We start from the raw sequence: 27723 nt of genomic DNA, 5'->3' as shown, positions 1-27723 counted from the left end.
GTGCTGTTCTTACACTCTCACCCCAACAAAAATAATCATCAATAATAGACAGTGGTCGACAGTAATCAGCTTGAGTTAACAAAAAAAAACGGCTCGAAATTTGGAACATAAACTATCTATATCATAGGATTTCTTCTTATGCTATATTTCCTCTATGCTAACATAAAATCGGCTTGAAATTTGGATCATAAACTACCTATATCATGGGATATATCTTCTTATGCTATCTTTTCTCCATGGTATCTCCATGAATGATACAGTATCACCACGAAATGATACAGTATCAACACAATATGATGCAGTATCATCTCAACATGATGCACAACACCATGGGATATCTTCTTATGCTATCTTTTCTCTATTGCATCACCATGAATGATACAGTATCACCACAAAATGATACAGTATCACCACGAAATGATACAGTATCATCACACATGATACAGTATCATCTCAACATAATGCACAACACCATGGGATATCTTCTTATGCTATCTTTTCTCTATTGCATCACCATGAATGATACAGTATGACCACAAAATGATACAGTATCACCATATCACCACGAAATGATACAGTATCATCACACATGATACAGTATCATCTCAACATGATGCACACCACCATGGGATATCTTCTTATGCTATCTTTTCTCTATTGCATCACCATGAGTGATACATATCACCACAAAATGATACAGTATTACCACACATAATACAGTATCAACACAATATGATGCAGTAGCATCTCAACTTGATACAAAACCTTGGGATATCTTCTTATGCTATATTTTCTCCATTCTAACAAAAATTTGGCTTGAAATTTGGAACATGAACTGCCTATATCATGGGATATTTTCTTATGCCATCTTCTCTCTATGGTATCTCCATAAATGATACAGTATCATCACAAAATGATACAGTATCACCACACATAATACAGTATCACCACAATATGATACAGTATCATCTCAACTTGATATACAATACACTATATATATCGTTTAAATATAATTAATGTAGCATTGTTAACTTTTTGCAACTCAAAAAAGGGAAAAAAATTATCTTTCTCCTCTCCCCCCGGACGGATCTTATCCATGGGGCGAATGCCAGTAATGTAATACTTATATAGAAATATTATTGTAACAAATTGTTTTATATTTGACCAATAAAGGCGATTATTATTATTACAATACACTATATAGGATATCTTATTCTTATGATATCTTTTCTCTAAGCTAACAAAAACTCGGCTAGAAATTTGGAACATAAGCTACCTCTATATATTATACCATAGGATATCTTCTTATGCCATCTTTTCTCTACGCTAACAAAAAGTTGGGCTTGAAATTTGAAGCATAAGCTACCTATACCATGGGATATCTCCTTGAGCTATTTTTTCTCTATGATGTTATCTCTATGAATGATACGCAGTATCACCTCACATGATACAGTATCAACACAATATGATACAGTATCATCTCAACTCATCATTAACCCGATACACACAACACTATGGGATATCTTTCTTAAGCTATCTTTTCTCTTCACTATAGTCTTGATGATGGGTAATGCCTGATGTAAGATGATTGAAGTTTTTTTTGTGTGTTGCAAGTGAATCCGTGCCGTGGTCGTCCTGCATGTATTTCTGATAGTTTTTTGAAAATTTGTTGAATTTTTGGATTTTGTCGATAGGTGCAGGTGATCCCGTGGGCGACCAACGACAGCAGTCACACAAAATCATCGCAGGCGACGTTCGATCCGAAGTTCACGGTTTTTGTCGGAGCACTTCATGGAGTCATGCATGCCGAGTTCCTTTTCAACGTTTTTGATAAACTCTTTCAGGGAGTTATCTACACAGGTATAAATTATTTATTCATAGACAATACATACAATTAATATATATTTTCTCACTGATAAATTGAGTATATACTCAAATCGCTATGGTTGAGGAGATTTAATCTTCAAAAACTGAAGATTTTTCAACTGGAGAGGAAATTTTCAAAAACATAGGAAGCGCCCGTGGCGGAGTTTTACCTAATTTAATTTTTCAATTAGGCCACATTTTGAAGGATAGGAATGTTACATCAAAAACGCGAAATAGTGTTTATTGTCTCTTGTTGTTGTAAAAATAACAGTTATACTATAAAGGCATTTCTGCTGCCTTATTTCCAAAAATTAATTGGTTTGATGGAGAAAATAGATTGTAGCTTTCAATTACTTTGCGACACAGTACTTTCGATTATTTTTGAAAACATTCCCTTTCTATGTCATTGAATAAAATCAAAATCAATTATGAACCCTGTGATTTGTAATCTAAACTAAATTCATGAATTAATATTTGATTCCAGATTTTCAATCATTTTGTAAGTTTGATAGTGGATTTATTTTAATATTATATTTACAATATACAGTACAATAACTCTTATTGATTTTTTACAATGAATTTAACAGATCAAGTCATAAAAATAGGACAAGAGATGAACTCTGTCAGTGTAAAAATTATTTTTGATAAGGGATTCCACTTTATTGGGAATTTTATTCCTCTTTAATGTTTCAGCTGTTATCCAAAAATGTGTTTTTATTTCGTATTTTTCTTCTCAGAGAGGCTTTTATTTATTCTTATATTTGCTATATTTATTCCTTTTCAATGTTTCATCTGTTTTCTGAAAATGTGATTTTATTTGGTATTTTTCTTCTCAAAGAGACTTCCATTTATTTCAATACTTGTTATAGCGCATCTAAATTTGTTTTATTTGTTCATGTATCAAGTGAGAAATTACTTCTATAATTATTACTTAACGAAAATCCAAATTATGGAAATAAATTGGATTTTGCATTTGTTCAAATGCTAATTAATGAATAATATTAACTATTTACAGCATATAATTGAGATTTTCGTTTAATAGTGAGTAGGTTTGTGATTTTGTATTCATTTTTTTAAATGCAATATTTCTCAAGTTTTTAATTTATTGTGATACATTCTGTGATTTATTTAGAGTATTACGTCAACCTTCAAAATTTTCAAATAATTTTATTTCTGGACCAAAAATCAAGTAAAGAAGCAATGTGTGATTACAAAACCTTAACTTTAAGACAACATTATGATTATATCTAAATTTTTGGAGAGAAATAGTACAGGCTCAGCCTAGTTTCCACCCAATGTCATAATAAATTATATATTCTATAATAAATATATTATGATTATAGTGCTTTATACAATAAATGAAATGAAAATAATAATTATCAAAATTATGGCTTTCTTCTTCTTCTTTGGCTGTGCCTTATCCCATTTAAATGGGGTCGGCATTCCTTCCTCTTGGTATGCCTCTCCACAAAGCCCTATGCAATGCTTCCTCTCTCACAAGTCAGCCACTATTCTATCTCCCCACCTCATCCTAGGTCTACCTCGTCCTCTCACACCATCCAAAACCAAATCCTGTCCAACATAATCCTCCTCCCGTCGCTGTACATGCCCAAACCACCTCATCCTTGTCTCCTGCATTTTCTTTCCCAGTGGTCCAACTTTTACAGTGCCTCTGATCAATTCATTTCTTATTTTATCTCTTCTTGTAACCCCACACATCCATCTTGACATTCTCATCTCAGTCACTTCCATATTTCGTTCCTGTTTCTTTGAAATGGGCCATGTTTCTGTTCCATACAGCATAGCTGGCCTCACAAATGTGCTCTCATATGTATTTCAAAATGAATATGATTGTTAACTGATTTATGTTTGATTTCAGGAATTGATACTGACAAATACAAGTATCCGATCGGCTCAGCCCGTGTCATGTTCAACAACCGAAGCAGTTACATGCGCGCTGTCAATGCCGAATTTGTTGAGATAAAGACTCCAAAATTCGCCAAGACGGTGAGTTTGAAAATATTCAACTAATTTTTAATTATTCGACTGAGTCATTGTCAATACTGTAGTACCGTTCCATAATTGAATAAAAACACATATGTTGTCAAATTCTACACTGTTGTTTTATTTAGTAAGTTACATGACCAAGGTTTCGTGACCACACCGGTCACATTTTCAAGTTGACTGTCAACTCAGTTTCAAGTTGACTGTCAACTCAGTTTCAAGTTGACTGTCAACTTAGTTGACTGTCAACTTGAAAATGTGACCGGTGTGGTCACGAAACCTTGGTCGTGTACTAAATAAAACAGTGTAGAACTTGACAACAGATTTGTGTTTTTATTCAATATTTTTAATTAGTTATTTATTCTTTATTCATTCATTCAGACAAAAAGTGCATCATCAAAATGTTTTCAATTAAGAACTGAAAATTTTGTGAAGTGAACAACTACAAGACTTAGTCCTATTTCGGACTAAGTGCAACCATAATCTAAATTTGGGAGAGGAATAGCACAAGGCTACCTTATTTTTCTCTCCCTATCAATTTGATGATGTACGGTAGTACTTATTGTATCAATCAATAAAGACAGTAAGAAAGAATTATTGTCGTCTATTGTGCGATGATGTCAATCAAAATAATGAAACATTTGATTTCATTTGATAGGGAGAGAAAAAATAAGGTAACCTTGTGCTATTCCTCTCCCAAATTTAGATAAGGTCATAATTAGTCTGAATAGGTTAAGTCTTGTAGCTCTTTACTTCACAAAATTTTCAGTCATCAATTATTTTCACAAAAATGATAGGGAGAGAAAAATAAGGTAACCTTGTGCTATTCCTCTCCCAAATTTAGAAAAGGTCACACATAGTCCGAAATAGGTTTAGTCTTGTAGTTGTGCACTTCACAAAATTCTGAGTCCTCAATTATTATTTTAACAAAAATGATAGGGATAGAAAAGATAAGGTACGGTAACATTGTGTTATTCTCCTCCCAAATTTAGATGACACAGTCAGAAATAGGTTGTGTTGAAGTTCTTGAACTTCACAAAATTTTGAGTCCTCAATTATTTTTACAAAAATGATAGTGAGAGAAAATAAGGTAACATTGTGCTATTCCCCTCCCAAATTCAGATATTGTTACACATAGTCCAAAATAGGTTATGTCTTGTAGTTGTTCACTTCACAAAATTTTCAGTCTTCAATTATTTTCAAAAAGTGGATTTTCAAATATTTAGATGCTTCAAAACATAGACGAAATTGGTAGTTATTAGGGAGTGGTTTGACTCAGTGGTGGCGCTGATGAGCTTAGAAAAGTTAATAATAAAAAGTTAAGTGACAATAATGTGAAATATTTCTTCTATGTTCGGTTTTGAAGCATCTGAATTATAATAATAATATTCTTATGGTTTTTATTGGTGGGGAGTCGCTGACAGAAGTTCCATCTCGCCTGAATATTTAATTTGAGCCGTCAATGGGTATTACGATTGTTATATTACAGCCACACTTGTTATACTGTCATACTTGTTGATATAATAACTTACTGCCATTATAACGTGGACATTATAACTGCCATTATAACGTATAGTTTATCAATTCATTGGTGACAGTAATTTATTATCAATTTGCGTGATTTTTATTACTACATTTAGTCTATTACTATAATTATTATAGTTATATAACAAACCATAACTATTATTTTTGATTTTTTGTTTTCTTAGGTCCAAGTTGACCCCTACCTGGAAGATTCTGAGTGCAGCCTTTGCCATACCCTGCAGGGGCCCTATTTCTGCAAGGTAGTAGAAAACCATATTACTCTTTTTGGTATTTTAATGGCTAGTTTTTGTCACTAGATTGTAGCTCTTAACGCTATTGAAATCCAGATGAATAATAAAAACTGTTTAATAAAAATTCTGCTCTTCAGGTTGCATGACAAGCACTAAAGATATTTTTGCAATGAATTTCATTTTTGTTTTCTCATTGTTATTAAATAACAAGAAATTCTACAAATTTTGTAGGAGCATAACAAAATATCGTCATCTGTTTCTATGTTCAGTTTTATTGCATACGATTTTATTTTAATTTGGTTTATTTTATAAGGAACGTGCTTACCCAGCGAAATTCGTACCGCCAAAAAGTCAATGTATCTCATGTCACGCTTGACTTTATTTGGTGCATCATGAAATTTATTTATTTACAATAAATATTTTTATTTACATCTCAATACAGACTTCCTATGTGCTTAAAACTACCGTTTTAATACCAGTGAACAATTCTATCACAGAGTGATGTGCTTATTACAGCTGGTAAGTTTAGGTGCTAAATCATATTATCACAACATGATCTTAAATCATGATGATCTTCTCGTTCTCCGCTAGCCGCTCGGCCGACAATTTCGAAAACATAGGTCTGTAAAATGGATTAATATATAATCATTATTATTAGCCCCCCTATCAAAATTTCTGGTCAGAAACTATCCCCATATATTCACACAACATATCCCCAAAGTTTCATGCCGCTCTGTCAAGTAGTTTCCGAGTCTATAGGGAGCAAACAAACTCATTCATTTTTACTTTCCTTGCCCTATAGGTAAGGAAAGTATTGCTTTCCAAAAAAAATTAAGGTACCCCAATTTCAAGTTTTCTATACGTTTCAAGGTCCCCTGAGTCCAAAAACATGATTTTTGGGTATTGGTCTGTGTGTGTGTATGTGTGTGTGTGTGTGTATATATGTGTGTGTGTGTATGTGTGTGTGTGTATGTGTGTGTGTGTATGTGTGTGTGTGTATGTGTGTGTGTGTGTGTGTATGTGTGTGTGTGTATGTGTACACGATAACTCCATTCCTAATTAACCGATTGACTTGAAATTTTAAACTTAAGGTCCTTATACCATGAGGACCCGACAATAAGAAATTCAATACAATTCAATTCAAGATGGCGGAAAAAATGGCGGATAATTACTAAAAAACCATGTTTTTCACGTTTTTCTCGAAAATGGCTCTAACGATTTTCTTCAAATTTATACCATGGATAGCTATTTATAAGCCCTATCAACTGAAATGAGTCTCATTTCTGGGAAAATTTCAGGAGCTCCGTAATATTATTGAGAAAAATGGTGGATAATGACTAAAAAACCATGTTTTTCACGGTTTTCTCGAAAACGGCTCCAACGATTTTCTTCAAATTTATACCATAGATAGCTATTCATAAGCCCTATCAACTGGCATGAGTCTCATTTCTGGGAAAATTTCAGGAGCTCCGTAATATTCTTGAGAAAAATGGCGGATAATGACTAAAAAGCCATGTTTTTCACGGTTTTCTCGAAAACGGCTCTAACGATTTTCTTCAAATTTATACCATGGATAGCTATTTATAAGCCCTATCAACTGACATGAGTCTCATTTCTGTGAAAATTGCAGGAGCTCCGTAATATTCTTGAGAAAAATGACAGTTACTAAAAAACCATGTTTTTCACGATTTTCTCAAAAACGGCTCTAACGATTTTTTTCAAATCCATACCCTGTATAGTTATTTATTAGCTCTATCAACTGACATGAGTCTTTTTCCTGGGGTACTAATGGGGGGTCCACCCAATCCTTGAGAAATGGACTTTGTAACCTCCTTCTCGTGCATGAGGTAGGTAGGAACACGGTTTTTACTTTTTCTTCTTCCATATACCGTGGGTAGGTAGAGCAGTTTATAAAAAGAACACAGTCATAGTCAAGATATTTCATCTGTAGAACAGCTGTTTTGACGAATTTCAAAAAAAAACATCGAATTTCACAATATTTAAATAAAGGAAAAAGTACTCTGAAAACAATTGTATATACACATAATATACAGTAGTCTGATCGTAGTTGCGAATATGTTGCCGTCAATCGTCATTATGTTTTTCTCCTAAATTATTCTCGTTTGATATTGAGGCTTAGGTTTATTTAGCGAACTATATTGGAAATTTTAAGGTAGGCGTTATAAAAAGGGCACTTTGTTCCGTGGATGTTTTTTTTACAAGAGAAATATTTGATCAAAATAAGGGGAAAGGTTTTTAAGCGAAAATAGATGTAAAATTTTAAATAGTTCAATGAGCAAGGAAAGTTGTGTGAGTGTACCACACCAGATTTTTATATATAGAGATTGTACGATTGTTGTGGAAATAATGTGTTTGCTGTGTAAAAGATCAAAGCAGATGAGTCGATCTTCATCTTCTTCATTGACAGATAATCTTCAACTGTTTCAATGTTCAGTTCTCCTTTATCAGATTTTATTGTAGATTTGTCATAATTCTCAAGGAATTGTAAGATTGTAGACTGGGTACCATTTCTCTTGGAATAATATCGTTGGTATCGAATATTATGAACAATATAATACAATCGAATAACTTGTGAACTATATATGTTTTGAATGACTTGTCAATAATTTCATATATAATTATTATTTAACGAAAATCCTAAATAAATGTTGTAAATCACCCCGAAGACTTCTGCTACTGCAGACATTGACAACAGGGTTAAAAGCTAGATGGAAATTCGATGAGAACTACTATCCAAAAATTAGAAGTCTTCGGGGTGATTTACAGCATTTATTTAGGATTTCCGTTAAATAATAATTATATATTAATTAGCATTTGAATAAATGCATTCTCTATTTAATTCCATCTGTAAATTTCATATCTGTATTTATCTATTCTGAACACATGAATCTCAGTGTTAATCTCATTAATTCGATGTAGTTTTTGTAAACATAAAATGACTACTAATAAAATTAAATTCTGTTCTATTGTTGTGGCAATAATGATGTGCTTGTCGTTTTGTACGCTTTTTAAGTATTAATTACTAATACATTTCTATTCTGTTTTATTCTTGTGGCAATAAATGATGTGCTTGTCATTTTGTACAGGTTTGTGACAATACATAATGTTTGTTCCACAATTTATCATGTTTATTTATATCATATTATGATGCTCTTATCGTTTTGTACAGGTTTGTGACAATTATAATGTTTGTTTCACTATCTATAATGCATATTGATGATGTGCTTGTCGTTTTGTACAGGTGTGTGTCAATATATAATGTTTGTTTCACTATTTATCATGCATATTAATGATGTGCTTGTCGTGTTGTACAGGCGATCGTCTGCTTCCGCTACTTCTGTCACAACTGCTGGCAACTTTGGCACAAGAATAACGGCTGCACCCAGCACCAGCCTCTGATGCGCAACTCGAAGACCAACACTCCGGTGCGCCCTCGTGTGACATCACAGTCGGGCAGTCTGAATGCGTCACTGTCGTCTGGTGGAAACGTCAACGTCAACAACAATTACTGGAAGTATCCGTCGCCCTCTCTGGGGCGTGGCGCTGATGGTATCAGGTTGGTTTTTGGATGTTTTAAATTCTATTTGTTTTTATTGAAAAAGTATTTCAGTTTATATAAGAAAGTATTTGTGCCGGTTGCACAAAAGCCGGTTGAATTTTAATTGTGACTAATTCCACGAGAATCAAGATCAGAAAAGCTGCGTCTTTTACAAAAAGACACTCTCTGATTGGTTCTCGTAAATTTAATTACAGTTAAAATCTAACCGGCTTTTGTGCAACCGGGTCTTTGTATTTTTATACGTTTTTTTGCTGAGGATGATGTCCACATGAGCTGTAGGCTTGTGTGTGGGTAATGACTAATGAGGCGGATCATAATGAGAGATAAATGAATAACCTATCGTTTTAGGTGGATTTCGAACCAGTTAATTCCATTTTTTATCTGTACTGTATTATTGTTCATTCCCTCATCACCTGGGTTTGAAATACTTGTGAAGAGTTGCCTTTGTAGATAAATAAAGAAAATAAATCATACATAATGGCCCATATGAATAAAACCAGAGCAAATGCTCATGAGCAAGAGCATGGAGCATAAGGTTTTGCTCATGAGCAAAAGGTAGAAGCAAAAGCATTTGCTCATTTTTATATGAATAAGCTTTACCTTATACTCTTACCTTATGCTCCTGAACTCTGGAGCAAAATGCTCACGTATTTTAGAGATTTTTCATCAGCTGATTCGCTTTTGTAGCCTTAGTTTGTTTTTATAGCTCACGGAAGCGCTAAATATGCAAGGTGCACCGCTTGTGTTTGCGTCGTCTGCTCTGTTTTCTATTTATGAATAGAGTTTTAGGTTAGTTGAGTTTAGAATTTTGAAATAATAGCGTGAAAAAATGTCATCTCTATAACAATCTTCAGCATACTCTTATAATATCAATAGCCTTCTTATAATCTTCCACACTCTCATCTTCTTAAATGCCTATCTCCTATTTTGTGATGGCTATCTTTATAACAGGTAAGCTATCTTTTGTATTTATTCTTTTGTAGTAATAATGGTGATATATATCATGGTTGAATCTAAAAGAGTTTTATAGTTCTCAACTATTGGTTGTGATCGTATCTGGTATAGTTTCCTCTTCCTCATACGAATTAGTTGAGCCATTTTACTATGAGCAAATGGTGATAAGCTGCTCTAGACTAGACTCACCTTTTTTGAAGCATTTGCTTCAAAAGTTGAGCAAATTCTCTAGTTTATACATACAATTTTGAGCAAAAGCTTTTACTTTTGAGCAAATGCTCAAACTATTTTTTTGATGAGCATGAGCAAAAGGTTTTGCTCACGTTTATTCATAGAAAATGAAGCAAATGCTCGATATTTTAGAAGTATAAGCAAATGCTCAACTTTATTCATATGGCCCACTATGTGTGATTTCTCATCAGATATTAAGCATTCTATAATAATTCGAATGATGCTTCATCACCATTCATAATATTATTAGCCTCCTGCTCTTCCTCTCTGTTATAATGGCGTCATTCATTTGCTTTACATCGGTGTTGCTATCCTTGTCTATCATTCCACAAAGCAGATAGCTCTATCCTTTTCTAGCTCTACTGCAACGCTGCCAGAACTGTTTATGACATAACACTGTAGAAAAATATAATTAGCCTAATTAAAATATTTCATCTCAATCACGAAAATCTCTTATTAAATTATTGAAAAATATATTTCTCTTGACAAATAGAATTGGTTATTCTCACAAGAGTCAACAGTTGATATGACATCAGATATACCGGTAAAAGGAGGCAGTGTCAAGGCAGAGAATCGGCAACGCTGGTCTTTTATCTTTCTCCACTGCTATTATAACGTGGCTCCCACTATATAGTTCATTTTGCGATGTGACATCTTATTCATGTTATATTTTTATAGAATTCTGTGTGTTTTGATTTTTAAATTAATTTATTTAATCATAAATTTAATGACAAAAAATGAGTGAATAAATTGATAATTGCTAAAGGTAATGTAGATAAATTAATGCAAAGAAGTGATATTCATAGTCACATCACTATATATGTATCAGTTTGCAGGTAAAACAAGCTTGATTGACTAAGACTCTAATGAACTTTGGATATCGGGGACCGAGCTTCGCTCTCGAGTACAAAAGCATAAAAAATTTATTACGAAAGGAGAAATTATAATAACATTCATATTTCATACAGAAATGTTCTACCTAATCACAGTTAATTGAGATTAATTCCCAGAGGAATACAAAAATTTCCCTCACAAAGGCCCGGTTACACAAAAGCTGGTCAAATTTTAATCCAGATTAATTTCACGTGAACCAAATCAGAGAAGACCATTCCAAAAAGATGGAACTACTGGAATTAATCAGGATTGAAAATAACCCGGCTTTTTTGCAACCGGCCATAAGTGGTACCTGATTGAATGATACAAAATTTCAACAGCTGAGTCACAGCCCCACAAAATTTTGACACAGTCCCACACACATGAACTCGCTCACTCACTTCCATCATCAACAGACGACGAAATAACTACTATTATCAGCTGTTTTTCCAAGGATGAATAATAATTATCCTTTCAATGTCTCCCAGCGAGTTTTCACAGGGATGAGACCTAGTGCAATCGAATTGTTATATTATAAACCTACTATGTTCTGAATTTCGTGAGAATCGTTAGAGCCGTTTTCGAGATCCGGTGAAATACCGTACAAACATATAAACAGAAATTGCTCGTTTAATAGTATAGAATAGGATTATATGAGTAATGAAATTATTTAATAAGTTAGGTACCATTAGATGCTAGAAATTTTACCTAGTTTTAGAAAATTTAAAACTATAATGTTGCCTGAAAGCCAAACCACTCTATTCACTCCAAGAATGGTATGATTCGAGTATGGATAGCTCATCTTTTTTATGATTCATTTTAAATGTATTCATATAGGCTATATCTACTCATGTATAGAACTCTTGTTTTGTTGAAGCTCATCGTGATTTGAGTCCAGACTCTATATTGACTTCAGTGAATCGCTTTATTTTATTTTTGTCTGTGTGACTATTGTACGCCTATCCTATTCTATTTTATTTATTTATTTTTGTTTACAGAGGCAACATGGAATGAACTACTAAGCAGATTCATTCGGTGGCAGACGGAGCACAGGAGGCGGTGGCAGATTTTATAATAAGAATGAGAACGACTTGGGAAATTTTGTAACTTGTAAGACTGATTTAGCATAGTTATTGCTTTTAATATATGCTAAACGAACTTACGCTATCATTCTAAGTCTTAATCTTAAACTATTGATAATAATTAATAACCGTGCCTCTCGTCTACCTAAAGCCTGAACTATTATTAACTTAATCAATTTGTATTTTCATTGAACTGCTTTAAGTTAATTGTTTTTGCTGTAGAAACTATGAAATCGACTGGTGATGTCTAGTCTGTTAAGTTGAATATTAATTCCACTTTTATAGTTTCTTTTTTTCGTTTTTTTACTTTTTTATGAATGTGAAATTCGTATATCTTAGATATAGACAAATTTATTGTTTAATTTATGTTTTTGATATTTTATGAAATAATTATCCATTATAATTGTTACAACTATCGTAATTCATCATCATTGATTGATACAGAATAATTAATAATTATTGTTGAGAAGAGATCAGTGCTACTACCTGCGGTAGAAATAATAATTATTAATACCTATTTAAATAGATATCAGAATTTGTGAAATGTATTTTTGTGTGTAGCAAATAATTGCAGATTATTTGTGTTACAATATCAATCATATTAATAGCAATTTGAGAAGATGAATAAATAATTATCATAATATTCACTCATTGTATACGAATAGCCAGCCTGGATGTTTCTTATAATTTCTGGTCATAGACTGAAGAGTTGACAATAATGAGTTTTTTTAAACACTAAAGTTGAAAAAAATGAAAAAAAAAATTTTAAAATTATAACGGTGGAGGAATTGTTCTCTGGGGATGTTTCTTGTAATAATATTGATAGAGAAAAAAGTATTTTTCGCTTAATTGTTGTCAATTTATAAGCATATTATATCCTAATACGGCCTCTATGGTTCAGAATGAATACAATATTATTTGTAACCTGTATGGTTTGACATAGATATATAATTTATTACATAAATATGGCCTAAATGGAGTAGCACACTCTCGTATTTTCTTAATGTATAACCAAGATATAAATAATCATTATCGATGTTATAATCGTTCCAAATCTGAAATTTAATTGTTTTAATGAGCAGATGTAATTGAGTTTTTCTTGCAATTTTAAAGATTTTGAGGATAGATAATGTTCAGTTCACTACGCCAGTAGTAGATGAATAATATATTAATTTTTGTAAGAACATAATCATATTTTAATCAGGGTTGTTTATGCATCAATGTTATTGCATAGAGCGAGTGTGGGTAGAGATGACGTTGGAAATTGAAATTTTGTCAAAATGTTGAAGTGGTCTTTGAAAATTCAAGTGATTTCTCTTGAGTTGTTTGGAAAATTGTGAACCACCAGAAAAAGTAATTGACAAAATTTCTGTAAATTTGGGGAGAGTTTGATGTGAGTAGCAGGAGCATTTATACAAAATTTTCAATTTATAATCAAAATACTGTACTTTTTTGTTTAATTTTTTTGTTGAAATGCTACAATTTGTTTTAGGAATGATATTTCCATATATCATATAACCGTACATTTTTAAAATATAGCAATTATCGTTTAATAACTTTATTGCGGTAATTTATTTTATGTTTTAAATGGTTTGTAAACTTAACAAATTGCTATTTTTGGTTTAAGTTTTCAACAGTAATATTTATCTTGTTCAACCATTTCATAATCGACTAGAGAAATTTGAATGACAAATGTGGAAGTTGGTATGATATTGTCTCCAGACAATAAGTATGTTGGGATTTTGAAATTTATCTAATATGTAAAACTGATAAAAAAATGTTTGGAATTTTGTAAAAGCTTATTTTTAGATGAATATGATTTATCAGATTATTTTTGTTAAATTTAATGTATTCTCAATGTTATCAAATTCAATTATATAGAGTTTACATTGTAATTTCCATGTTATAAAATAGAAAATATATAGAATACCTACATAAGTTATTATTGAAATATAATCAGATTAAACACAATGATGTTTGGCAATTTTTTTCTGTACGTTTGAGTGTGATGGTTGAACCATTTTAAGAAATTCAAGAATTTTAAAGAGTTTTAAAGTTTGAAAAAATTGTAGCGTTGAACAGATTTGAAAATGAGTACGTATTTTTATCTGAATTTGTTTAGCTGTATTTTCAAATTAGCTGCAATTCCCGAAGTGAATAATAAAAAATGGATAAAAATTATGTTTATTAATGAAAAGAACAACATTCCTGCATGGAATGCCGCTTTTTGCATGATTTCAACTGCATTTGCATGATGCATGAGATGTTCTTGAAATTTCTTGAATTTTAAATTCGATTTGAATATCACTTAACTGACCTGTGAGACCACATTGGACTCACATGTTCCGTTGCACAGAAGTCGATCAACTTTTAATCGTGATTAATTTCACGAGAAGCATTCTTTTCGAAAAAGCCTTCTCTGATTGGTTCTCGTGAAATTAATCACGATTAAAATTAATCGGGCCACAGTGTATTGAGATGCACCAATCGCATGAATCAAAGTTAGACATAAGAGTTACAACCACATCGACTTTTGGAGGCTGGAATTTTCGCCGTCCTTAAGAAATCTAACAGATAAAACAGAACTTGACGAACACGTAGGCACATCATCTTTTTGGCAAGTTATGTTTAATCTAATAGAATTCAAGGATGGCAAAAAATTGTACGTCCAAAGATCGATGTGTGTGTAATAATTACTCGTACCGGCATTTCATTCAGATAAGTCGATACCTATTAGGCGTTTATGAGGCAACAAGGTCAGACAATCGGAGAGCTTCTTGCCCTGCCGATTCTGTAATCGCCTGGCAAACACCTTATATGGTCCCATGACATAGGTTGATAGCCGTTGAAAAACTTTCAATTTTAATTTGAATTTTCAAGGATTCAATTTTTTTATGATCCAGGTCCTATTTAAAATGTTGAGCGGAACTATTCATATATGAAAGGAATATTTAAGGATTGTGGCCGAATTTGAATGCTTTGTCGTTTATTGCAACATAAAAAACGTGAATAAATTGATAAATGAATAAATTAAAGTGAATAGAATATTGTGAAAATATCAATAAATGAATAATAATGCCTGTGAAAAGAGGTACAGTGGCATATATGATGCAAGCCCGTTGGCTTTTGGCTATTACCATAGGATAAACAATCTATTCTATGTATAGCTATTCTCTGCTTTTATAATATATTTAAGAAAAATATTTGTTTGCTGAGGGTGATGCTCACATGAGCTCCAGGCTTGTGCCTGGGTGAAGAGATGGATGATGATATAATTTGAAAGATGAAGCAGTAAGGTAGGTAAAGCTACGTTCACACCAAAGTTATTAACACAATGTTAATAACTTAATCCTTATAGATTCTATTAGATTGAACGGAGCTTGACAAACACATATGTTCATCATGTGTATGATAAGTTATGTTCAATCTAATGGAATCTATAAGGATTAAGTTATTAACATTTTGTTTATAACGTTGGTGTAAACCCAGCTTCAGTCTGTACCATTGCATTTTTAACTTGTGGTCCTATTTTCCAAATTCTTTTGGAGTTTCAAAAATAAGAAGTTAATACTGTAGCTGAAGGTATTGCAGGTTATACCATTCAACCAAACTACACAATTTTATTGTTTGTGGTAATTATAAATGATGCATTTTAAAATTCTCCAGTTGAATGAGGCCATAATAAAACACCTAGATTTATTGTCCAAAAATATATAGAATTTATTAAAAATTAAAATAACACCATAGGTGTTGAAACATGGTTGTAACTTAAAAAAAAATCCTGATATTTTCAGACAATATTCCATTGTTTTATTATTAGCCTGAACTTATTTTATTCAAATTATAGCTTGTCTATGCCACTTCTGTAATTTTAAAAACAGGTACAGGCATTTTCCAATCGGACCTACTTTGTGTCAAGTACATTAAAGCTGCGTTTACACCAAAGTTAATAACAGAATGTTAATAGCTAGAACCTTATAGATTCTATTAGATTGAACATAACTTATCATACATATGATGAACATATGTGTTTGTCAAGTTCCGTTTAATCTTATAGAATCTATAAGGATTAAGTTATTAACATTTTGTTAATAACTTTGGTGTAAACCCAGCTTAAAGCTGTGTTTAAACCAAAGTTATCAACAAAATGTTTATTTTTTCGTCCTTTTAGATTCTATTAGATTGAACATAACTTATCATACACATGATGAACATATGTGTTTGTCAAGTTCCGTTCAATCTAATAGAATCTATAAATCTAAGGACGGAAAAATAATCATTTTGTTGAAAACTTTGGTGTAAACGCAGCTTTACTGTATAAATTTGTACTGTGTAGTGGATCTACACTATCCATTATCAGAAAAATATAAGACAAACATTAACATCATCTCAAACAAAGTACAAGCAATAAAAAACTCACCAAATTTTATCTTTATTGCGTCTCAATATTATTTACAACATTATTCTCCTACAAGAATTTTTATCAGAAGAATGCAGACCTTCAAGGTTTACATGCATTACTGACAGCTGGGGAAGAATGAATTTTTTCCCCTATAACGGTTTGCTCCACTACTTTCATATTTTTCTCGGATTTATACTTTTGACAAGTTTCAGTCAGATTTGTCTCCACACTGTCCGTCTTCTTGTTGCATTGAACTAGTTTATCTTCTCCTTTCACAGCTTCTTCTTCTCCTTTTACACCTCCTTCTACTTCTTCCACCTCATTCGTCATCACTTCTGTTTCTTCGGGGACAATTTCTTCTTCTCCCACCACTTCCTCCTCCTCTTTCACAATATTCTCCATCTTCTTCTCATTCTTGTTCTTTCCTTTCTTGTTCTCCAATTTCTTATCGATGTATTCCGTTGTTTTCCCCTGTTTTTTGTCCGGTTTTGTTTGTTTCTTGTCTACAAATTCCTTGTTTTTCTTGTCCTTGTATTCGTTTTTGTTGTTCTTCTTTGTTTCTTTTGTGTATTTCACTTCCTCCTTCTTGTTGTATTTCTCTTTGCTGTTGCTTTGGTTGCTGACGTCACGTACTTTCCTGTAAATAAGAAATATGACTATCAATTTTTCAACGAAAATCCCAATTAAATGCTGTAATTCACCCCGAAGACTTCTGCTACTGCAAATATTGACAACAGGGTAAACATCTAGATGGAAATTCGATGAGCGCTACTATTCAAAAATTATTTGTCAGCCCGGGTAAATTAATAAATTTAATAGTTGCTCTCATCGAATTTCCATCTAGCTGTTTACTCTGTTGTCAATATTTGCAGTAGCAGAAGTCTTCGGGGTGAATTACGGGGTAATTATTAATTCATTAAGCATTTGAATCATTGCAATATCTCAGTAATTTCCATCTATCAATTTTTCATTTAACAATATAACTTAGGTAACTACAGTATATGCCTACTCAATATAATGTCAATGAATTAATGAATAGGCTACTCTATACGTTCATCAAAATTCAAGTAGGTAGCTATAAATAGAAATAAAAATCTCAGTATCTTTTTTTGAATTATTTAAAAATAATAAGTATTAATACTTCATAAATATATTAAAAATATCGTCATACATGACATCAAAACCCATTCAATTTTATTGAAATATTATTTTGTGAGTTGGAAATCTGGTTGCGGATTTAATTATTTTAAAAAATTAAAATTAATTTTTATTTATTAGTTTATTTTATTGATAAAGCGAGAAGATCTCCAATGTGCAAAGATGAAACGTTTGTTTTATCACGTTCCGTGAAGGTAATATTATGATTTTTAGCTCCATGCTATACAAACAAGAGTGAGTCGACTTTTGGTCTGTGAATAAAGGCTGCATGTTTTTTTCACATGAATAGATTTTGAATTTTTCTTTCGAGACTCGTATTCTTTGAACCGTTTGTGGAGTATAGTTGATGAGTTAAGGCATTGGTTACCTGAAGGATTCTGTCTTGAGAATTATTCAATCATAGGCTGTCACAGTTCGGGCAGTTTAAACCTGCATAATTGTGTTTTCAGGATTTTAATCTTGTAGGGAAAGCTGGTGCTTTGATTCAATTAGCTGGCAGAAGTTTTTTTATATATTTATTTATTCAAAGTCGGGAGTGGTTTAACCGGACCTTTGAGGATCAGGCCAAGGGACGATTTTCAAGGTAAAGTAAGATAATAAAGTAAGCTCATTGTATTTTATTTTTATTTTTTAGACCCATAATTCTAAATAATAATTTTCAATTCTAGGTGAAATTTTACTGAACATTAATTGTAGAGATTCTCATGCTCAATCTTTTCCATTTGAATTTTTTTGTTCAAATTGTATCTGAAGCCTGATAATTGAGAATCTAAAATCAAACTTTGCATAGATGGGGCTGAGCTCATGAAATTTTTACAGATATGGGACTTGTGGCAGTTGAAAAACATTTTCGCCATTTTAGCCGCCATATTGAATTGGATTTGATCGAAATTGTTCGCGTCGGATCCTTATAGGGGAAGGACCTTAAGTTCCAAATTTCAAGTCATTCCGTTAATTGGGAGATGAGATATCGTGTACACAGACGCACATACGTGCTTAAACCACTTTTTTGGTCTCAGGGGACCTCGAAACGTATAAGAATATAGAAATTGGGGTACCTTAATTTTTTTCGGAAAGCAATACTTTCCTTACCTATGGTAATAGGACAAGGAAAGTAAAAACCTGAACGACCACAGATCAGCAAGCTAGTAGCCCTCTAATTATTATAATCAGAAATATTGATTGTTGGTTATAGTTGTAATCTTTCCTTTATCTCAATTACATATATTTTTACTATTAAATTTTGTAAAACTTTAAAGTGAAAAAAACACTCACATTCTTTGATGTGGCGACGTCCGTTTCGTGCTGGTATTGCACATTTTCAAGCCAAAGTGTTTTTTCACTTTAAAGTTTTACAAAATTTAATAGTAATAATAATAGTGGAAACAAGATGGATAACCAACAACATATATTTTCCTCTGTTGTGGTTCTGACACTGTGTTACTTGTATATATTTGAAAAAACACTTACTTCTGTTGGAGTATTCAGTAGGCTAATGCACTTCACTCCTGAAGAGGAGCTTCATCAGCCTGTAGGCTGAGGCTCAGGCTGTTCCGCCCGAGGCTGATGAAGCTCCTCTTCAGGAGTGAAATGCATTACTCAATACTCCAACAAAAGTAAGTCAAATCAAATCAAATAGCTTTTTATTCACAAAACATTATACAAATTCATGAAATTCATTTACACATTTAACAGTGAATACTCTCCACAAAGACTTGAGTCTGTGAGTGGAGAGTGAGTTCTTTCAAGCTGATTGACATTATGTCCTCATGTTTTGTACATATTTTATAATTGAAACTATTTCAATTGAATCAACTAACATTCATCAGCAAATCAAGAATATAAATTGCACACAATGAAATTCCATACAGGTAATAAGTATATATAGACAAAATATATAAATAGTAGCTTAAAGGCTATACTTAATCATTATAAATGGCAAATTCACTAAGTTCTGAATAAGAAGGCGGATTGAATCAGTTGCTCTGCAGCATCCCTGCCAATTTCTAATAACCATCTACTCAAATGTTGCTTGTAGGTGTTAATACTGTAATTTTCAGACTGTTTTAAATTATTGGGAACGTTTCTATATAATATATGACAGATGTATTTACTATTATTTTTAAAGCAGTTATGCAGGAGTCGGGGATGAGCAATACCAAAGTTAATTAGATTTCTTGTATTATGAGTATGAGCTAAATTATTGAAAATGAAGTGTTTGTTGTAGTATATGTAATTCATTAAAACACGTATGTAAAGCTGTCTAATATTAAAAACTTGAAACTCTTCGTAAACAAGATTAGATGGGTAGCGATAGTCTCGTCTGAGACATATGTCTTGATGACTGCTCGCTGTGCCACCGCCACCGGCTCCAAGGCAAACGAGGAGGCTCCACCCCAAGCTATGACACCATACATAAGAACTGACTGGATATATGCGTAGTATGCCACCCGCAGTTGATGTAAAGGGAGGACCTCTCTTAGCTGTCTGAAAGCATATATCATTTTGCGCACTCGCTGCTTCAGTGTAATAGCTTGTGGAGCCCAGCTTAATTTGTGGTCAATCAGAACGCCAAGGTACCTGTACTGCTCCACTCGCTGCAATACCCAAAGTGTTTTTCAAATATTTACAAGTAACTTAGAGTCAGAACTACAACAGAGTTATTATATAGTGTTTCGTCATCGAAAGCAACATCAATATATTTTAATAGAAAGAAAAATAAAAATCTGAGTACCCTTTTTAGAAATATTTGATCACAACATGTTTCGGACATTGATGCCATTTTCAAGGTCCGAAACATGTTGTGATCAAATATTTCAAAAAAGGGTAATGAGATTTTTATTTTTCTTTCTATTTCCATAAAAGTAGCCCTATACAGAAAATAGATCAATATATTTTACGTTTCGCACTGTTTCATATTTGAATATTCGGATCAAATAAATAATATTTTTTGCTGTTTATTAAAAACCGGAACGACCAGTTTCTTTCCTCTTTCCCACAATCACATATTTGGTGAAGGCATTTAGCTTACATAGTTGTTGAAGGCGCCTGCTCATCTTGATTACAATATTAAGTAGAATTATTTTTAAATAATCCAAAAAAGGGAACTGAGATTTTTATTTCTATTTATATTACAAGTAGCCAATCAATCAATCAATCATTTTATTAAGTAAAATGCATTACAAAATTGGTCCCGCTAAACCTAAAAGATTTTACAGCAGGTGCCTACAAATAATAAAATACATAAACAGAATGAATGCTAACTTTAAAAATAAAATAAGGAAAACATTTTTTTCATGAAACTGGGAGTTTGGGAATTTAAAAAGGAGTATGGGGTATTAGATGAACTAAGGATGATTATACAGGGTGGTATAGGGTTAAATGGGAATTGGATAAATAGAAAAATCAAAAACTTCAAATCATAAAACTAAATTAAATTCAAAATAGAATAAACTTGATACTCTTTAGTAAGTAAGCATCAAAAGATATTAATCTTATTCAGAATTAAGGATAATACTAAATAAAAAATACAATAAGTGATCGGGAGTCTCAAACGTTAATTATTCATCCATATATTATATGAAAATTGAATGATATGTATTATGAAAAATTAGATAGTAACTCTAAGGCGGCGGTGTTTCACAGATACTGAAATTCATTTTACCAGCAAACTAATATTTTGTAATTATAAAAATAAAAAAAAGCAAAAAAATTAATGATTTTTCACTATCTAGTGTAGATTAAAGTGTTGGAGTAGTAGTGTCACAAATGAAAATCATTCACAATGATAAGTTGGAAAATATCTTCCTTGGAATAATCTCGGATGATGATAGGGAGCAAATGAAACAGTTTTGGAATGGTGTATTTCAATTATCTTTTTCCGTACAAATTATTATATCTAGGAAATGAATATACACTGAATGCTCTAAGATTATATTGAGGTAGAGATGAAAATTGTCGGTAAGAATAATTATTTCTGTACATTAATGCTAACTTATATAGATAGAAATTTTTTAGAGCCCTATACAGAAAAGAGACAATTTAAGTAGGCTATACATTTGGTATCTGATAGATGTAGTTTCCTTCATAATGAGACTTTCTATTTGGAATTTCGACAGAAATAATAAAGTACCGTATAATGAGCTAAAAACCATAATATTGCCTTCACGAAACGTGATAAAACACACGTTTCATCTTTGCACATTGGAGATCTTCTCGCTTTATCAATCATATTTTGATAATTAAATCCGCGACCAGATCTCCAACTCAAAAATAATATTTCAATAAAATTGAATGGGTTTTGATGTCTTGTATGACAGAATAAAATAAATAACGTTAGATGAATACCATTAGCAATTTGTTGTTCACCATTAGCCTATTATTTAGTGATATATTAGGTTTATGTTTGAATACCTGCTATTCTCCTTATTTTGTGATGATTTGGTAGGTGACCTCTCCTGTGACCTTCCATGCTTTTGTTTGTTCTTCTTAGCCTCCACCCCATTCTGGTCGGCTAATATCACCACCACAGCTACTAGGACTAAAAACTGAACCCACCTGCAGAAAAATGAAGATCCAAACTCTCAGAGGAGGAACAATAATATTGTCTCATATTATAGAGATATATAGGTTTTTGATTATGTATTAAATTTTTTTTTAAACAAGTGCAATATTTCTAAAGTTTTTTAATTTATTGTGATACATTCTGTGATTAATTTAAAGTATAAAATCAACCTTCAAAATTCTAAATTTTATATCATCATTCCTGGACCGAAAATCAAGTAACGAAGCAGTGTGTGATTACATAACCTTATCTTTTGGACAACATTAACATTTTATCAAAATTTTTGGAGAGAAATAGTACAGGCTCAGCCTAGTTTTTCCTCCAATGTCATAATTGTATTATGATTATAGTATTTTATACAATAAATGAATAAATAGATAAATAATAAAATATATTATATTGCAGCACAACACTTGCTAGGTCAACCTAACTTGTTATTTCCGAATATCAACCAAATCTGGGAGATTTGCATTTTTTATAAAACTTTATAGATTCCCAATAAATTGATGAGTGATTTCTCTGATCTGTGATTGGAGGAAAGATTTTATATGTTTGAGTGAATAACTCACCCTGTATTATAGCGAATCGTTTCATATTATAGCACGACACTTGTTGGGTCAACACCTATCCATAGCCCAAATATCAACCAAATCTGGGAGATTTGCATTTTTCATGAAATCCATCATGGATTTTTGCAAAAATGGTCGAAAATTAAAATTTCTCAAAGTCCCAGGAATGATAGTACTTGACGAGAGGAAGAATAATATGTCATCACATTGGCGAAATTCACTCCTATTCTTGAGTTATAAGCATTTGAAGATGAGTGATTTCTCTGATCTGTGAGTGAAGGAAAGATTTTATATGTTTCAGTGGATAACTCACTCTGTATTGTAGCGGAACGACTCATATTATAGCACAACACTTGTTAGGTCAACCTCTATCCATAGCCAAAATATCAACCAAGAATCTCATGAAATGATAGTAGGTACTTGAAAATTTGCATTTTTCATGAAATCCATGAATTTCTCCATGGATTTTTGCAAAAAATCACGAAAATGCAGCTAAGTTTAAAAAAAATTTCATGACTGGCTGGTTCTAAGGTATTCATATTCTCCATGAAAATCATGGATTTTTGCAAAAAAACACGTAAAGCCAAGTTTAAAATGAATTTCATGACTGGCTGGTTCTAAGGTATTCATATTATAACTTGAGTGGATTTTTCAATCGAAGTGCAAAACATATTTTGAATACTATTCATGTTATCAATGCACTGTATGTTTTTATCAAAGATTTAACCCTATATATAATTGAAAATTAATTCAGTTTATGGTTTTATGTTTTATTGTATTTTTTTATGATATGTATTTGGCGTTGCTCATTATGCATTTGCTTGTTTCTTTGCAATAAAAAGTTACTAGCTATTACATGAAGTTATTACTATTTTGAGTTATTTTACTTAAAATAATTAACTGTATGTCGGGTGAAATAACTTACATGAAAAAGTACTTATGTTGATAAAAAGCTATTATTATTATCTATATATATAAAACCGAAATGGCACTCACTCACTGACTGACTGACTCACTCACTCACTCACTCACTCGCATAACTAAAAATCTACCGGACCAAAAACGTTCAAATTTGGTAGGTATGTTCAGTTGACCCTTTAGAGGCGCACTAAGAAATCTTTTAGCAATATTTTAACTCTAAGGGTTGTTTTTAAGGGTTTAAAGTTCGTCTTTTAGCATGTATATTCTTCTTCTCCCAATCTCTTAATTATAATTGAAATTTCCATATCATATGTTACTATAGAACTATAATCTAGATAGAGTACCTCTTCGAAACAGTTGTTAACTGGCAACTAAATCAATAATTTTGTCAGGTTGGCATTAAGTTGAGTTGACTTTGTTAGGTTGGCACCAAGTTGAAGATTTAAATGCATTTATCGCGGAAAAATTGATTGGGCACTGCTACTTCAATCCTGGGAATATTATATTACTAGCCGTCAGGCTCGCTTCGCTCGCCATATCCGTTTTTAGCCAGACGTTTAGTCTGGACCCCCGACTGGATTGTCCTAACATGATAAAAATGCAGGCGAGCGAAGCGAGCCTGCTAATCTCATTCTTGGACAATCCAGTCGGGGGTCCAGGGGGCGGAGCCCCCTGGCTAGACGGATATGGCGAGCGAAGCGAGCCTGACGGCTAGCTGATTTATATAAATATTCCTCAATAGAATCAACTTAGAGGACTAGCTCTTAGTTCTTCTTTGTTTACTTATTATTCATTAAATATTTTATTATTAGATAAAAAGTTTTTTATTGATTTATATTCCCACAGAAGTATGTTCAATATTAAATCACTGAAAGTTATACGTGATGTTAAATTACCTGTTTTTCTGTACAATCTGTTAAATAATAGAATTGATTTTTCCTACCTGCTTTCTAAAATTATCATATATATAAATACCATTGCTCGACGTTCTGGATTTTCATTTCATATTTCTTGCTCCAGAACGTTAAGCCATTATAACTTCCCTTTAAGTAGAGCTCAAAGAATTTTCAATACTTATTCGGAGCACTTGGACATCTTCTGGTTCTCCCCTTCCAAATTCCGAAGGATTTCATATGATTTAGTCTTGTAGTATGTGGTCTATCATTTCGTGATTTGCGCTTGCATTTCTTTTATTCAATTATCCTCATAGAGGCTAGTGGTAGTACATTACACAGACACTTTTTCTCCTCTTGCCTATATACTAGTAATAATCATAGTTTACTAAGGTATGTGTGCATTTTTTCTTATTGAATTCAGTTACTATATTTTTATTATTCTATAAACGACTGTAGACTTCTATTTTTCACTTTGAACAATTAATTACGACATAGCAGTCAGGTATTTAGATAAATAAAAGCTATTAGCTTCTACTTACATTAGTGTAGCGCTTTCGGACACTAGTTCCTTCATCAACACTGGCTGTCACTTCCGTTGTTGAATACATAATTATGGTTATGTAAGTAGAAGCTAATAGCTTTTATTTATATAAATACCTGACTGCTATGTCGTAATTAATTGTTCAAAGTGATTATTTAACAAGCAGTTCGTAATGGAATCAAACATTGAAGAGTATTATATTTTTCGTCTTATTTCATTCTCATAATTTCATAATTAGCTATTTTTATAATCTATTTTTTCTCATATTTTCTATCTTCTTTTTATTGAAAATTGTGTTATGTTCGAAATTATTGTATAGTGTGAAGGAGGCAAAATGGGTTTTTACCATGAATAAATAAATAAATAAATATTCCTCAATAGAATCAACTTCCTAGATCAATCTATAAGTAGGCCTATTCATATATGCATATATGCTACAAAAGAATTACATTATGTTACTAAATGGATTACATATGTACAGTGAATTGTAGATTAATAATTACATGAATCATCTCTTTTTCTTTTGAGTTTTTAAATTATTATGAATTCATTCTAGTTTTTCTGCTCTCTTAGTATTTCACTCTTAGAACTTCTTCTTTTCGGATTGAAATTTTATTTTTTTTTCTAGTTTTTCATACATTCCATATGTTTCTTTTTCTTTATTATATTTTTTCTATTTTCGACTGAATCTCAAGCCACTAATTATAGCCGACTCATTACTCGTTGCCATCGCTCAAACTACTTAGTTTTGCTGGTAACGCCAATGATAATATTATAATCGATTTTTAAATGGCGGAAAATATTTTAATTTCAAGTTTTTGCAATGTATTGTAGGCTATATGAAAATTTTTATATTTTTCACATTTGTAAAATTTGTTTAATGATTTTGGCAAAAATTTTTCTTTATAAAAAAAAATTATTATTCAATTATCTTTCTCAATAATTCTAGTACTCTTAGTTCTTCTTTGTTTACTTATTATTTCTCATTTTGAATATTTATTATAATAATATTTTCAATTAATTATTATTTTGTAATTTGGCAATGTATAGTTGTTATGTTATTTAATGCAACAGGTTTTTCAATACCTGGCATGTAATAAATAAATCAATCAATATCCTAGTGTGCTGAAATCGAATTCCTACAAAATTCCACCGACTTTTCTAATATTTATAATAATATTTTTAATTTATTATTATTTTGTAATTTGGCAGTGTATAATTGTAATATTATTCAATGCAACAGGTTTTTCAAGACCTGGCATGTAATAAATAAATCAATCAATATCCCAGTATGCTGAAATCGAATTCCTACAATATTCCACCGACTTTTCTAAATAAACACAAAACAAACACTTGAAACTTCATCAAAAACCACTCAAAATTAATACTCACAGCCTCATAGTGCAGCAGTTATCCTCTCAAACTCAACAACTTTCTGATCAAAAACACAAAATAAACTTTTCGAAACTTTTTGATCCAACACGACTTCACTCCAAGGTTCACTGTCTTGCTCTCTTATAGAATCTTACAAGGCAACACATTATGAGTGAGAAAACTCACCTTATCTACATCCTATTTCATTTTTTTCAGTGTCTATCTTTTTATCTACATCCTATTCTTGAGCTCCACGTAGATGCGTGTTATCTATCTGTGGTTCTAGAGCTGACGACAGATACACGGAAAATTTATGATCTGTTGTTTTTCCTTGGTTTATTTCACTTCAAACTTTCAGAACTTCTTATAAATGTTGCACGGTACATCTCATTCAACTTATGATGAAAATCTGAAGATTTTCAATAATTACTCATTATATCAGTAGTTCTGTGAACAGTACACCTCGCGCAGTTATAAACCGCAGACTCCTCTTATACTGTCCATCAGAGTAAATCCTGTCTGTATGTTGTGTCGGCGAGATATCGGTGTGAAAACGGCTAATGGCTGTTGGGATTGGTGTATCAAAAATGCTAACATCAAAAGCTAATCTCAATCAAGACATACTGGCAACAGGACAGCCCGAGTTCAAAGCAGAGAAAGTTCGAGAGACAATACTATGTTATTTTAGTTATTAATTACATGCGTTATTGCACGCAATCAATAGTTCACTTAATAGTGCATGAAAATTGCATTCAATGAAACATGCAATTTATAGTCTACACAGCAGCTGATTTTTTACCAAGTTACATTGAGTTATTGAATTGCATGCGTCTTGGCATGCAATTTATAATCAACTCGAAAGGTGATTTATGATGAATAATTCTGTAGTCTGATTTTTACTGTAATATTGGCGTATGAAAGAGGCTCCTTTCT

The 27723-nt window shown here is 32.0% G+C and overlaps 2 protein-coding genes across 2 annotated transcripts in view; one reads left to right on the top strand and one right to left on the bottom strand.

The window, feature by feature from the left end:
- Window positions 1–14336, top strand: part of LOC111051954 (cytoplasmic polyadenylation element-binding protein 3) — a gene marked incomplete in the record, with an annotated part of 134648 nt that extends 120312 nt beyond the window's left edge. Inside the window, 5 exon segments of the mRNA XM_039433752.1 lie at window positions 1695–1860; window positions 3746–3873; window positions 5580–5654; window positions 8981–9222; window positions 12282–14336. Coding sequence (XP_039289686.1) covers window positions 1695–1860; window positions 3746–3873; window positions 5580–5654; window positions 8981–9222; window positions 12282–12297 — 627 coding nt within the window.
- Window positions 14337–16764: 2428 nt separating this feature from the next.
- Window positions 16765–27205, bottom strand: LOC111051951. The gene is made up of 3 exons (XM_022338545.2): window positions 26809–27205; window positions 22339–22482; window positions 16765–17404 (listed from the first exon to the last, which is right to left on the bottom strand). Exons 1-3 carry the CDS (start codon window positions 26814–26816, stop codon window positions 16867–16869), a joined length of 690 nt encoding a protein of 229 aa, XP_022194237.2. The 5' UTR covers window positions 26817–27205; the 3' UTR covers window positions 16765–16866.
- Window positions 27206–27723: the final 518 nt, after the last annotated feature.

Source organism: Nilaparvata lugens, chromosome 8 (genome assembly GCF_014356525.2).
Source record: "Nilaparvata lugens isolate BPH chromosome 8, ASM1435652v1, whole genome shotgun sequence".
Classification (NCBI taxonomy): Eukaryota; Metazoa; Arthropoda; class Insecta; order Hemiptera; family Delphacidae; genus Nilaparvata; species Nilaparvata lugens.
This window is presented reverse-complemented; position numbering and strand designations above follow the sequence as displayed.

Coding starts and splice junctions, on each gene's coding strand:
- LOC111051951 (XM_022338545.2), bottom strand. Junction 17,405..22,338: donor CAAAATAAGGAGAATAGCAG/GTATTCAAACAT, acceptor TCTTATTTACAG/GAAAGTACGTGACGTCAGCA.